General features: G+C 40.1%; 1 protein-coding gene across 5 annotated transcripts in view; it reads left to right on the top strand.

Moving 5' to 3' along the window:
- DEPTOR (DEP domain containing MTOR interacting protein) overlaps window positions 1-13,806 on the top strand; it is a 130,147-nt gene that overhangs the window by 74,303 nt on the left and 42,038 nt on the right. For 4 of the 5 annotated variants that reach the window (XM_025178687.3, XM_014580813.4, XM_006137510.5 and 1 more), the window contains exons 6-7: window positions 8,962-9,147; window positions 12,841-12,975. In XM_025178687.3, coding sequence (XP_025034472.2) covers window positions 8,962-9,147; window positions 12,841-12,975 — 321 coding nt within the window. The remainder of the gene's footprint in view (window positions 1-8,961; window positions 9,148-12,840; window positions 12,976-13,806) is intronic. The other variant, XM_075920181.2, reaches the window with a different exon arrangement.

Raw genomic sequence — 13,806 nt, 5'->3', positions numbered from 1 at the left:
CAAAGGAACACACTATTAAGCAAAAAGGTATAATGCTGTTGTTTGTATTCACAAATAAAGGTGATCTAATTAAAATTGTGTGGGACAGTGGGCTTATCGCTGCTTGCCCTGATTTCAGGGTACCCAGTTTGACCGGAGCCACTAGAACGGTACTTACAGGCCTGAGCATAAGTCAGGGACCTAGGAATCAAGCAACCGGCTTACAATCTATTTAAGGAAGCATGTACACAGTTGGCTTTATCTGCAGTTCATGTAATATATAGAAATTGATAAGGCTAGAATTGCATAATATTTATATAGTAGAGCGGATCCAGGACCAATCATTGACTCTCTGCTTATTGAGAATTTGGGTAAACATTGTGACTCTTCCTTAGCTTGAGAGAGCTCCAAACAGGCGTGATTCATCAATGTGTAATAAGAAACTAATCTGAATAGGTTCCATTATTAAAACACATTCACAGATGTTAGAGTAGCTGTGGAAAAACAGGAAGCCTTTGAGAGGAATGGGCAAAGCACAGTCCAGTGGGAAATACAGCGCCATTTATTTTCATCTAATAGCTGTTTCATGTGTGAAAAGCAGTAGGAATGCACAAGGCAAAAATGGAATGTGCAGAGAGTCCCAATGGCTGTGTTCTGAGTGGAGTGTGTGAGATATCAAGACTGTGGTTGATCATGAATTTTCAGGGCTCTGATACCCTCTTGTATCCATGGAAGGCTCTTAATGATTGAGTGTATGGTGAATGCTAGATGACTACAGTGCAAGGCCCTTATTTAGTTTTTAAAGTCTGTGGGCTCACTCAACCAGAGCATTGTGCAAAAGAGTGCACACATTTCCAGCAAGTTGGTCCTCACACTGTTTTCTGTCCCTAAGACACAGAAACTGAGCTGGCAAAAGGCCAAAGGAATAAGCAGCAGCCTCAGAAAGCTGTGTATCCTCCTCAAAAAAGGGCTGTTAAAAGGCACCATTATTTTATAACTGTGACATTACCCAGGGCACAATCTGAACTGACTGGCAGCTGAGCTTCCTCAGTTCACCATCCGGGGTTGCCTCTGACACTGCTTCGCTGGGAAAGCAACCACTCCTGGTCTGTTCACACACAGCCTTCAACATGTAAATCACTTACAGCTGTACTATACAAGTGCTATAATTAACCACTCATGAATTGCACTGCAGGGTAAAACCAGCAGATCCCAAGACTCAGACTTTCTCCCAGAAATGTGCATCTTGTAGCGTCCAGTACCCTCCTGGACAACACAAGCTCATATAAAGCTCATATAAAGTCTGTCATTTCATTCATAGAAAAAGATATGCCCAAATCTTGTTCTCCCAAGTGAAGTTTCCCCAAACACTTCAGTTCAAACACATACTGGTTTAGATTAAACAGGAAAATGAGTTTATTAACTACAGTAACAGATTTTTAAATAATTACAAGTAATGAAATATTAATGTCATAATTTGTTACAATAAAAAGGTAAAATATATCTAATATGTAATTTAACATGCTAAACTAATTCAAAGCAAAGGTCTCTCTTACCACACGCTTTAGCAGTCTTACTGACTGGAGACCTTTCAGCCAAGACCACCTTGGCTGTTCAGTGTTGGTTACCTTGTCCTTCAGTTGTTTTGATGCTTTGAGTAGAGAAGAAGGGAAGATGATTTGGGGCATCTATGTTCCCCATTTTTATATCTTTTAATCCTCTTTGAGAATCATCTCCAGCTGGTGTTCAGGAGACAGAAAGTCTTAGTAATGGGAACTTCCAGCAGTTTCTTTGCTAAGATGTAAATTTCTCTCTCCCTCCCTCTCTTTTTCCTGCCAAAGAATGGTCACATAACCAGGCAATAGTCCTTTTCATTTTGTTGACACCTGACTGAGGCTTGCCTTTTGTCTGTGAGGAACTGGTTTCTGCCTGCTTCTCTATACTTAGAATATGTCTCAGTAATGTTATACTGTAGAATCTTGTAACTTGCCACACACATTTTACCAGGACAATAATGACCAGCATATTATGAGTTTTAAATGATATGGCACAAGGCATACTTTGTACAAAAATCCATTATAGTTTTGTAAAAGAATGACCTTAGAGATACAGACTGTCATAATAATGTTGCCTTATCGTCTGCTTTTTAAAATGTGAGTTCTTGTGGTTGTGTGCAAAAGTGAATAATTGATAAGAAATCAGAGTTGATCCAAAACATTTTATAGGAAGCATGTGGAAAAGCCACATTAGAAAACAATTCAGCCCCAGAAGGATGGTACATATCACTCATGTACACCAAGAGCCTTCCCTACTGTCCTTCAAATACTTTCTAAAGACCACTTATGTTGCAAGGTCTTCGAGTTAGGATCTGTTCCTTGTCATGTATTTGTTTTGTATTTTACCTGCTGTATCTTTAGAGTATAAACCTCAGTGCAACATCATGTTGTTTCAAAAAGCAAAACATTACATTGGGGTCTGAGACTTGCTATATATCAGGGGTTCCCAAACTTTTTGACATGGGAACCAGTAAATCCATTCACGAGCTTTTGGAGGACTGGTAACATTCATTTGCATATTTGCATATTCATTAAGAAAATGATGAATATTCAAATAAATTGTTTCTGGTCCTCCCAAAGCCCCCAGTGCCAGCTTTAGCAAAGCTTTTGATATGGTCACCCACAATATTCTTGCCAGCAAGTTAAGGAAATATGGATTGGATAAATGGACTGTAAAATGGATAGAAAGCTGGCTAGACATGGGTTTCCCAAACTTTTTAGTTTAGTTGGAACCTGTTTTTTTTTCAGTATTGTTTTTTGCAGCCTAAAATATAAACGCACATAAAAAAAAGAATTAAAAATGAATAAATATTCAGTGTTTCACCCGGCTGCATCCTCTGCCCAGTCTGGGCCAGGGCTTGGGGGACCCGTCGCCACATGGGCACTCCAGGAGGCGGGAGCAGGAGCAGATTGGGGATAGGGTATCTGGCTAGGAGGGAGGGTGCAAGGAGGCGTAGGGTTGCCAGGTGTCCAGTTTTGTACTGGACAGTCTGGTATTTGAGGGTTCTTTCTGGGAAACAAATTGAGAAAATACCAGACATATAAAATGTCCGGTATTTTCTAATTAGGTAAGTTTTATTATTATTAGGTGTATCAGTCCGTAGCTGCGTACTGCCTGGCTGGTAGATGTGCTCATGATGTCTGAGTGTGTCTACCAGCCAGGCAGTTCTCAACTACTCGAAGGAGAGTATGGAGGGGGGGCAAAATGGAATCCCCAGGGCTGGACTCACTCGTGTGCCCGGGTCTGCATGTGCCTGGGTCACTCCCACTTCCCACCCACCGATTCACTCCCCCCCCTTCTCTTCCCGATCTCCCCTGGCTAGCCCCACTGCCCCCGTCCAGCCCTGCTTCCGGTGGCTGGTTCTCCTGTCCTCCTCCTCATGATCTCCTGCGGCCAGCCCTCTCCTCCCCCGTCCCCCCCCCGCCCAGCCCTGCTTCCACTGCTGCCCGCCCCGATCTCCGCCAGACAGCCCTGCTGCCCCCAACTCTGCTTCCACCGCCCACCCTGATCTCCGCCGGACAGCCTCGCTGCCCCCAACCCTGCTTCCCAGCGGCTGGTTTCCCCCCCACACACACCTCCTCCTAGCCTGGCCCACTCCGCTTCTCTCCCGGTAGCCATGCTGAGGCCCGGTATTTTTTTCCCGTGGCCTGGTAGCGGGCCGCAGCCCATAGTTTGGGAAACGCTGCTATATATAATTCTTGGATGATTGCCAAAATATTACTTCTTGGAGGTACTAGTGCCGTTTAAGATTCTGGCCTTTACTACAGTTTTATGCCAGCAGGTCTCTATCATAACAAGTGGAGTTATTCCTGTTTTACATCATTGTAATGTAATGATGAATCAGGCCATCTCTCAATCAGCAGAAGGGTTAGAACTGCAGTCTTTGTGCTTCTGGAAAGCAGCATTTATCATCTTCCCAGTGGAGCAAAGCATTTGTTTCCAGTTGTGAAAATACATGAGACATCAGGTCTTAAAATCCCATATAGTTTGCTAACATTTTGCCATTTCCAGCTTGTTGAGCTGAGCACTGCTAAGCAAGCAGATTCATCTAAACCTCTGGTTCCTTTGCTCTTCTCCAGTGAGTTATAAACCCATTTTAGTTGGTGGTTATGTTGAGTTAACAGCTGCTTCTCATGCCTGCAGGATAGAAAGCAGCTGGAGTGTACTAGTGAATCTGTCCAAGGGGAGGAATCTCAGCTTTCAAGTAGCAGAAAGCATTAATCACCACATTGTGGTGATGGATGAGATATGAGCACTGAAATTGTGTGGAACTGAAATTGTGGGTGAGATTGAGGCTATGTCTAGACTACAAAGATAAATTGGAAAAAGAAACTCTGGTTTACTTCCAAAAGAGGCTTTTCCAGAATTTGACCTGTCTACACAGGACCAAATTTAGGAAAAAAACCCCTCTTTCAGAACATCACTTCTTCCTCATAAAACAAGGTTTACAGGGATGCCGACAAAATGCATCTGCTTTTCCGACTTTTTTTGGAAAAGCGGACGCATTCCTTGGACGCAGCACAGGTTTTCCTGGATACCTCTGATATCCCGGGAAAGCTCTGCAGTCTAGATGTACCCTGAAGAAAAAAAGTGATTGTGAAAATTACTTGTTTTTTTTTCAAGCATGAGTCACCTAATTTATTAAAGTGGCTTTTCACATTTTGTAAATCCTCTCCAGTTCTGTGAAATTTGAATAAACATAATACTTGTTCTTTTGCTGTACTTCTCTCTCGCTGCAAATCTGAGAGTTGTATATTGCCTTTGCTGATCGCAAAATTGTATGTCAATGTTACAAATTGTATAAGTTATTTGGTAAATTGCAGTTTGTGTTGTATTTTATTTGTTGTATTTGGCAAATAATGTACAGATAGAGCCATAAAAAACAGCTCTAGTTCCAGTACAACTCAAAGGCTGCCTTGCACTTACTGCCCTGGTCTACACTAGAGCTTTATTTCGAAATAACCACCCCTTAGGTCGAATTTATAAACAGAGTGTCTACATTAGCAATAAGGAGCCACTTATTTCAAAATCTGTACTCCTGCTTTTCTTGGGGAATAACACCAATTTTGAAATAGTTATTTTGAAATACCATTAGTGTGGATACTCCGGTGCCACTATTTCAAAATAACTACTCCCAGAATAATTTGAATTTATTAATCCCCAGTGCTTCCTGGGGCTCTAAGTCGAGATAGTGAGTCCACTGTAATGGAGCCTGCCTTAGACTAATTTTGAGGCTTCCCCATAGTGGGGACACGCTATATCGATTTTGTAAAATCAGGAGTTAAGTCAAATTTAGCTATTTTGAAATAATTTCCTAATGTAGACATGGCCACACTAATGTAAATCAAGAGTAATGCCATTGAAGCTGCACCCATGCGAAATAGCTGAGAAGGGCAACAGACCCATCATGCATTTTTTCTTAGCTCTACATCTGTGTGTCATCCAGAATGTATGTACTGACTTAGGATTTGTATTTTAGTTTCATAGTATGCACATCTGTGTTAGTTTTAAGGTTGTTTAACAATCTTATCCATTGAATTACACCTAAAAAAGGCCATGCTAGGCAAATCTGTGTATCTCTTCGTAATTATGCAAATTGTTCAGGATTATTTCCTCTCTTCTCTCTGCTGACTTAAGCAAAATATGTGATGGGTAAGCTGACAAATGAGATGAGCACCCATGCTCTGTAGGTCCACATTAAGAGGCTTAGCAAAAGACAAATGATTATATATTCCCAATATGTAACCTCAGGAACAAGGCTAAGTGCTTCTCCTTTTTGAAGGCTGTTTCCATACTGAGGCTATGTCTAGAGTGCAGCTCTTTTCCGGGATACCAGAGGATCCCAGAAAAGCAATGCTGCATCCAAGGAACTCATCCACTTTTCTGAAAAAAAATTCAGAAACGCAATCATGCTCTTTTGCCATCCCTGTAAACCTCATTTTATGAGGAAGAAGGGATGTGTCGAAAGAGGAGGGTTTTTTTCTGAAATTTGGCACCATGTAGACATGCCAAATTTCAGAAAAGCCTTTTTCGAAAGAAAAATGGAAAAAGATACGCAAATTGTGGTTCACAATTTGCGTATTTTTTTCCGACTTTTCTTTGTAGTGTAGCTATAGCCTAAGTTTCAAATGCTACCACTTTATCTTTGTGGTTGTTTAAAAATTGATTTCCATTATCACTCATTCTTTTTGTGCTCAAAACCGGTGGAGGCATTTTTGCTCAAACAATGAGGAGTCCTGTGGCACCTTAAAGACTAGCAAATTTATTTGAGCATAATCTTTGTAGGCTGGTGCCCACTTTGTCAGATGCAAGCACAATTTCCTGAACAATTTGTGCAGTCATAAAGAAACACACAGACCTGCCTAGCATGAACTTTCTTAGGTGTAATTCAGTGGATAAGGTTGTTAACTTTAAAATTAACTTAGATGTGCATACTTTGAAACTAAGGAAAGCTCTACCAATAATTGAGAAGGTACTAAGGAAAGCTCTACCAATAATTGAGAAGGTACTAAGGAAAGCTCTACCAATAATTGAGAAGGTACCATAAATTGGTGCTTAAAAAGTTACAAAAAATACTTAGGATTTGTATTATATATTTTTAATTCAGTACACATATCCTGGATATCACACACAGGAGTAGCTTATGCCCAAATACATTTGTTAGTCTTTAAGGTGCCACAGGACTCATTGTTTTTGCTGAAACAGACTGACACGGCTACCCGTCTGAAACATCTCTGCTGACTTAACAAATATGATGTTGGTTTGGATCTATGCGAGTGAGCCTAGATATGTGCTTAAAATATGTGATAGGTAAGATGATAAGCGCCCATGCTCTGTAGATCCACATTAAGAGGCTTAGCAAAAGACAAGTGATTATATATGCTCATATACTCCAGATAAAGTCACATGTGGGCAGAGACCAAATATGGAGAATTTCAGCCCTAAAGGTGAAGTCTCAAAGTATAATGACTCAGATGGAAGCCATCAAGCAACAATAAAGCAGAAAATACTCAGTGCCCCACAGTAATATCTTTTAAAGAATCCCTTATTTGACAGCATAAGCACAAGGAGGCAACTGAAATTGAGTAATCATTGTTAACTTTTGGAATTTCCTTCCTTTTAAAGAGCTTGATTTTTCAAACTCTACTTAATTTCACTTTGCCACTGAATTTTGGCAAGGAACACATATTAAGTAACATTATCTGGGAGTCAAATATTTATTCTTCCTGACACTGAGAGCTTGCACTCTGTTATTTATGTTTTTAACATGGGTATAACTCAGAATTTGGGAAACATTTTGTAACAGTCAAATGAGCACCCAGAATTCTGTAATTATTTATGTGAGATGAGAGAATATTCCAATGATAAAGAATATCTTTTTGTGTTGCTACAACAGATGATGACGGCATCATTGTAACTTTGCTCTTTCCAGTTATATGCTTATACTAGATCAAACTCATCCCTGGCATAACTCCATTGTCTACAACAGAGTTACACAAAGGATGAGAATAGCCCATTCTGTCTGTAACCTCTATCTCATGGTTACTTAGTATATTAGTCAAAACAAGCTTTATTATTGTAAGATACAGATGGATATCTTAAAATAGGAAATTAGGTTAATGTGTGTCATGGGCAATTGTTACTCTACAATTTTTTACTACTTTTTGTCATCTGTAGTGGCAATGTGTGTTGATTTTCTAATGATCCAGGAGTCATGATTTCTTAAGATTGTCCAAACAATTGTACTAATAAAAGAGAGTAAGAAGACAGAGACTATACATTTACTTGAGAAGAATTGCATGCAGTACAGAAATATTAAAATTGAACTGGAAGTAATTATTATAGTGATATAATAATAATAAATACTTGGTAATTGGAGTATATATTTACCTGTAAATATTCATGATGGCTCAGTCCCATGAGAGCTGGCATAAAAATGTCTTTAGAACGGGCTGTATATAGCATGTCTTCTTCAACTTCAGTAAATTGTCTATAAGATTAATGTAAAGAGAAGTTTCAAGAGGTTGTTTTACATTACTCTGTTATGACAATACAATATTTCTGGGAATAATTTATGAAATGTTTTAAGGGTTTCATAATGGGGCTTGGAAATAGATGTTCCTGAATTTTAGCCTTGGCTCTGACAGCAGGTTCTTTACGATTACGGACAAGACTCCAACCTCTCTGTCTCTTTCTTCATTTTAAAAACAGGGATAATTCCTTAACTGTATTTTGTTGTTACAAAATGAAAGTATCCAAAATGATGAGCTGAGCAGAATTGAACACCATAATAATGGTGTCATTAGAATCTTTGAAGTAGGAATAAGAGATCCTCCGGAATAGGGCTTTATTCCGGAGGATCGGGCCAGTCTAGACGCTTTTTTTCCGGCTTTTCCCCAAGCCGGGAAAAAAGCAGCGGACATGTTTATTTAAATCCGCGGGGGATATTTAAATCCCCCGCGGATTTCCCTATTCCCACTTTCAAAATTAGCATGCCCCTTCCAAAAAAGGGGCCAGTGTAGACGTAGCCAACGAGTATCTAGGGCAAGCAAAGATGAGATTGTAGCATGGGTGTGCATATCTGTGCTACTTTAATCTAGCTAGGTTAGGCAATGGTAGCCATGTGTATGTGGTGGCACAGGCTTCAGCACACACAATGGCCCGCCATAGGGAAGCCTGGGTATATAATCAGGCAACTAATCTGCACTGAAGCCTGTGCAACAATTTCAAAACAATGCTATAGTTACCCATGTTAGCACAGAGATCTGTGTTGCAATCACACCTTCACTTGGTGTGTAGACAGTATCTTTAGTGCTGCTATCATAAAGGAGCATGCGTGCATGTAAATGGCAACTTTATGTATACTATTTGCTCCCTACTTTGTGTTCTGCCCAACAGAGTTTTCACTCCTTTTTCTCTCCTCAGTGTCCAACAAGCACCATTTTACAGATAGTAACCTGCTCTACCAGTTCAGAATGAATTTCCGCCGGCGACGGAGGCTGATGGAGCTGCTTCCTGAGAAATCCCGTTTGATGCCAGAAAGTCATGACAGTCCCTTTTGCCTGCGCAAGCAGAACCATGACAACAGAAAACACACCAGTTTTCAGTCAGGTGACTCCTTAGTTCTTTGCCTTTAACTTCTCTACTGTTTAACTTTTCCTTGCAGATAGGTGTCAAGGTTGGCTCCCTTCACTCTAGCATGAGGCAGATTTAACTGAAGAGAAGTGCTCAGTATTTCATCCATGAATAAATATCATACCCAGTAAACAGGTTCTTCTCCCTGCTTGGTTTTTCAGAGAATTAGCTGCCTCGTGTTGTTCTTTGCTATCATATAAATAAAGGATTTCAGGTTTACATTTTTTACACAGGCAGAAATCAGTCAGTTTAGAAGATTTTTTTTTTAATTTGCTTTTTAAAATAGTTTTAGCCAAAGGGTTTTGGCATAAATTATATGTTATAATTTGGGGGTGGAGGGAAGAATGCCTGAACAAGTTATATACTATTACAGCAGGAAGCAGAATAAAATGAAGAAGAAAGCAGGGGATAATTGCAGAAAATATTCTACTTAGTAGATGCCTATTTCACTCTGTTACACTAGCATGTAGAAATCAAAGTGGTGGAAGCACTGCAGAGAATTAAATGAGCTAAAAATGGATCATGTAGTAATGCAACATATCCGAGTAAAATATATATTTTCGTGCATACATCATGTATTCCTGCAGCGCATAGGTGAGTGTTCTGACTATGATTGTATGATTGCATTATTGAAAATAAAAACATGTTCTGATGTTATTTTAAACCAGTGGTTCCCAAACTTTAACAACCCGTGAATCCTTTCCATGAAAAATCTTGCAAATCCTCACCTACAAATGAATATTTCCATTATCTGAGAATAAATTATAAAAGCAATGATCATAGAAATATATTTTTATGACACACTTATTACACACCGTTATTTCATTACTATTTATTATTGCATTATTAATTTTATCACATTATTATAACAGCAACACTTTTCCAGGATTTCACTTTCGTGGTTTGATCCTATTATAATAATCAAACAAGATTCCTACATTTCATCAAGGAGTATTAGATGTGAAACAGCATGAAGGTATTTAAGAAGTCCACTGAAGTAAAGAGTTCCTCCTACCACAAGTATTCAGGTCTTCAGCAGTGCAAACAACTCACAACTACAACAACCTTACATTGTTCTTCATAATTATTTTAAAACACTAGAAGCATATTTATTTTTAAAAGCAGCAAAAAATAACCACCTCCCTTTCCATTTCTCATAAAGAGTCTTGAAGTTTAAATTTCCTCAGTGAGATGAATGTGCTTGCTTTGACCTGCTTAGCTCTTGGAAGCATGGAACCACTGGAGAAAGATAAACATCTCAGATCTGGTTTGGCATCAAGTCTGCTTCTGTATTTACTTTTCAGATGTGTGTACAAGGAAAGTGGTTTCTTCCATAAGTATGTTGTTGAAAATGGTAACAAAATTGTAATAGCTTTTTCTGTCAGCAGGGGAACTCATGTCTTAAAAGCAACCAAAAGTTAATCAATGGCAGTCTGCTGAAATTCCTTTTCAGTTTATCATAGAAGATCTCAATCAATTTCTCTTGCTCCTCAGTGCTTTCTATTGCCTGACATATCTGGAAAGTATTCCCTCAATGTTGTGAAAGTTGTTTGCAGTTATATTGATTTTATATAGTGCACGGTGTAGTTATATTGTGGGGTTTTTTTGTGCACTGACCCAGAGTTAATGTTTTTCCAGAGAGCCATGGAGAGTAATGAAATGCTCAGTTTGATTATTTTCCAAACACCTTTTCCAGAACTGCAACTTCTTTATCACAGATTTAACTCAGTCTTGCACATTAAAAACTGTTGTATTGAGGCCCGAAGAGATAAATTTAGGTCATTAATCCTGGAGAAAATGTCTGCTAAATAAGCTAGGATTTTGCCCTATGAGAGCCCTTTAACTTCAGTATGGGTCAACAGACAATTGTGTACGCTACTCATTTCTTCACAGAATATGGGAAATATTCTGGAATTTGGTGGCCATGATCTTATGAAATTCACAGCATTGTCTGGCACTTCCTTCAGTCCCTCAGGCATACATTTTGCCATGAGGGCTTGTCTATGGCTACTGCACTGAGTCCAAGAGATGTTATAAAATCATGAGTGGTGTGGAGAGGGCCGATAAAGAAAAGTTATTTTTAAGTTCCCTAAATAGAAGAACTAGAGGACACCAAATGAAATTAATGGGTAGCAGGTTTAAAACTAATAAAAGAAAGTTCTTCTTCACACAGCGTGTAGTCAACCTGTGGAACTCCTTGCCAGAGGAGGCTGTGAAGGCTAGGACTATAACAGAGTTTAAAGAGAAGCTAGATAATTTCATGGAGGTTAGGTCCATAAAAGGCTATTAGCCAGGGGATAAAATGGTGTCCTTGGCCTCTGTTTGTCCACCCTCTCCAGGGCACCTGGTGCTGGCCACTGTGGGTAGACAGGATACTGGGCTAGAAGAACCTCCTGGTCTGACCCAGTACGGCCGTTCTTATGTTCTTATGTTGATACAATCTTTTTTGTTCAAGCTACAAATCTGGTATATGTACCCATACTTGATTTGGCCCTATCACTGCAAATGCCTAAGCAATGAGACCAATCTGTTTCCTTTTTGAGAAAATATGCATTAGTCAGATTGAAGATATCTTCTCCAGTTGTACATTCCTTCAATGGTTGGCAAAGCAACAAGTTCTCTTCACTCATATCTTCATTCATTTAATGTACAAAACACTAGCAAAAGAGAGAGTAGATTTATCCATCTGTGTAGCATAGTATGGTCTATTTTTCACTCTGTATACATATAATTAATTCTTCAGGACAACATATTATTGGACAAAGGTAATATGTCAATCCTTTTGCAGCCTTTTCTCCAAATATTCAATGAACTCTTGCATACATGGACCAATCAAGCTCTTTGCTATGATGTGGGGCTTCTGGTGTTTTTGCTACTTGGTTGCTCACTCAGTATTACTATTCCAGTTCATTTTCACTATCAGTACTTGCTTTGGGTACAAAATGGGTAATGTCACTTTTCCACTAGGCTAATTTTAATTTGAAAAAAATCAAAAGCCTTATTGAATTGTGCAGGGGGTGCCTAGTTCTAAGTGGCACCAAAAAAGAGATGTTTTGAGACTGATGTTTGCTAGACCATCACCACAAATTACACACTGTGGTTTGGAACACTCTTGATCACAATATTTTATATAATCGTCATATTTTCTTTTCTTCATAAGCAACTTTCCAGGACTGCCATGATTATTTGACTAAGATTTTCTACTCTTTGGACTTGATGAAACACTAGCTGATGTCAAATGTTCATTTTCTTGTGTTTTTACACTTTCTATTTTCAGGCGCTTGTCCATTATTGGGTGTGTGACAGTTCAGATAAAAATACCACGCTGAGAACACTTTACAAATGAATTAACTAGTAAAGGAGAAGATTCAGTCACATCTCACTGGAGCAAAACAGCGCACCACAGAGAATGCCTGAGTATTGACTAACTGAGGGACATTACTGCCTTTATGTTGGTTGCAATGACCTTAGTCCCAGGATGGTGTGCAAACCCTTTTTCTTCTGCCATTACAAAATGTTTACTGAGAACCCCCTAAAACATTTCATGAACCCCCAAGGGCTCACGAAGCACAGTTTGGGAACCACTGTTTCAAACAAAGCAGGGGAAATGTGCCAAAAGAATCAAGATGAGTTTCCTTTCTCCCTGTATTTTCTGTCTCCTTTCCACAGTGAGTCCCACCAAGGAGATAAAGATTGTGTCAGCAGTAAGAAGGAGTAGCATGAGCAGTTGTGGCAGTAGCGGTTACTTCAGCAGCAGTCCTACTCTCAGTAGTAGCCCCCCAGTATTATGCAACCCCAAATCTGGTAAGCAGATTGAATTTGGTACATACTAGACACCATGCAACCCTCTCAAGGAGAGTGAGGGAAAATGACTGACTGTATTTCTTCATCTAAACTTATCTGTTGAGGCATATTTTAAAGAGTGATAGATTCAAAGATTTTGTGATTAGTTGGACCTTTATGATTATTTAGTTTGGCCTCCTGTATAACATGGACAGAGATCCTCAGCCAGTAACTTCTGCATCAAACCCATGACTTCTGTTTGAGCTAGAGCAGCGGTTCTAAAACGTTAGCAAGTCAAGGACTCCTATTTTGATTTATATTTTTTCATGGACCTCTAGCCCCTCTTCTCAGCCCCAAACCCTGCCCCCACTCTATTACTTCCCCAAGGCCCTACTCCAGTGGTGTAACCAGCATGGGGTATATGGGTGCACTCTGATCTTGCGTGGGTGGGCATCTATGTTGGGGATGGGGGGGCCTGTCTCCCCCCAACCCACGGGAGTCTACCTTGTGTGGATCAATGGAAGGACCCCAGGGCCAGGAGCTTCCCAGGGCCCTGGATATACACACATGGCTCCCAGCTCTCTTCCAGGTCCCATCACACCAGGCCGAGCCCAGCTCTCTCAGGTGTCAGGCCTAGCTTTTTTAAGATCTCATCTACTGCTGCTGGCTGCCTGATGCTTGCCCTCCATCCAGTGGCTGATTACGGGGTCCTGGAAAAATGGGTGCCCTCACATCCCCACCCACTCTGCCCACCCAGTGCTCCTTCCAAGGAGCAGAATAGGAGTCCAGGGGCTTCCTCCATTCTGCCTGCTCACTCAGCTCTCCAGCTGAGATGTGAGATTGGAGTATGGG

This window comes from Pelodiscus sinensis, chromosome 2 (assembly GCF_052426305.1).
Source record: "Pelodiscus sinensis isolate ZL-2025 chromosome 2, ASM5242630v1, whole genome shotgun sequence".
NCBI lineage: Eukaryota > Metazoa > Chordata > Testudines > Trionychidae > Pelodiscus > Pelodiscus sinensis.
The sequence above is the reverse complement of the archived record's forward strand: the minus strand, read 5'-3'. Positions and strand labels throughout refer to the sequence as shown.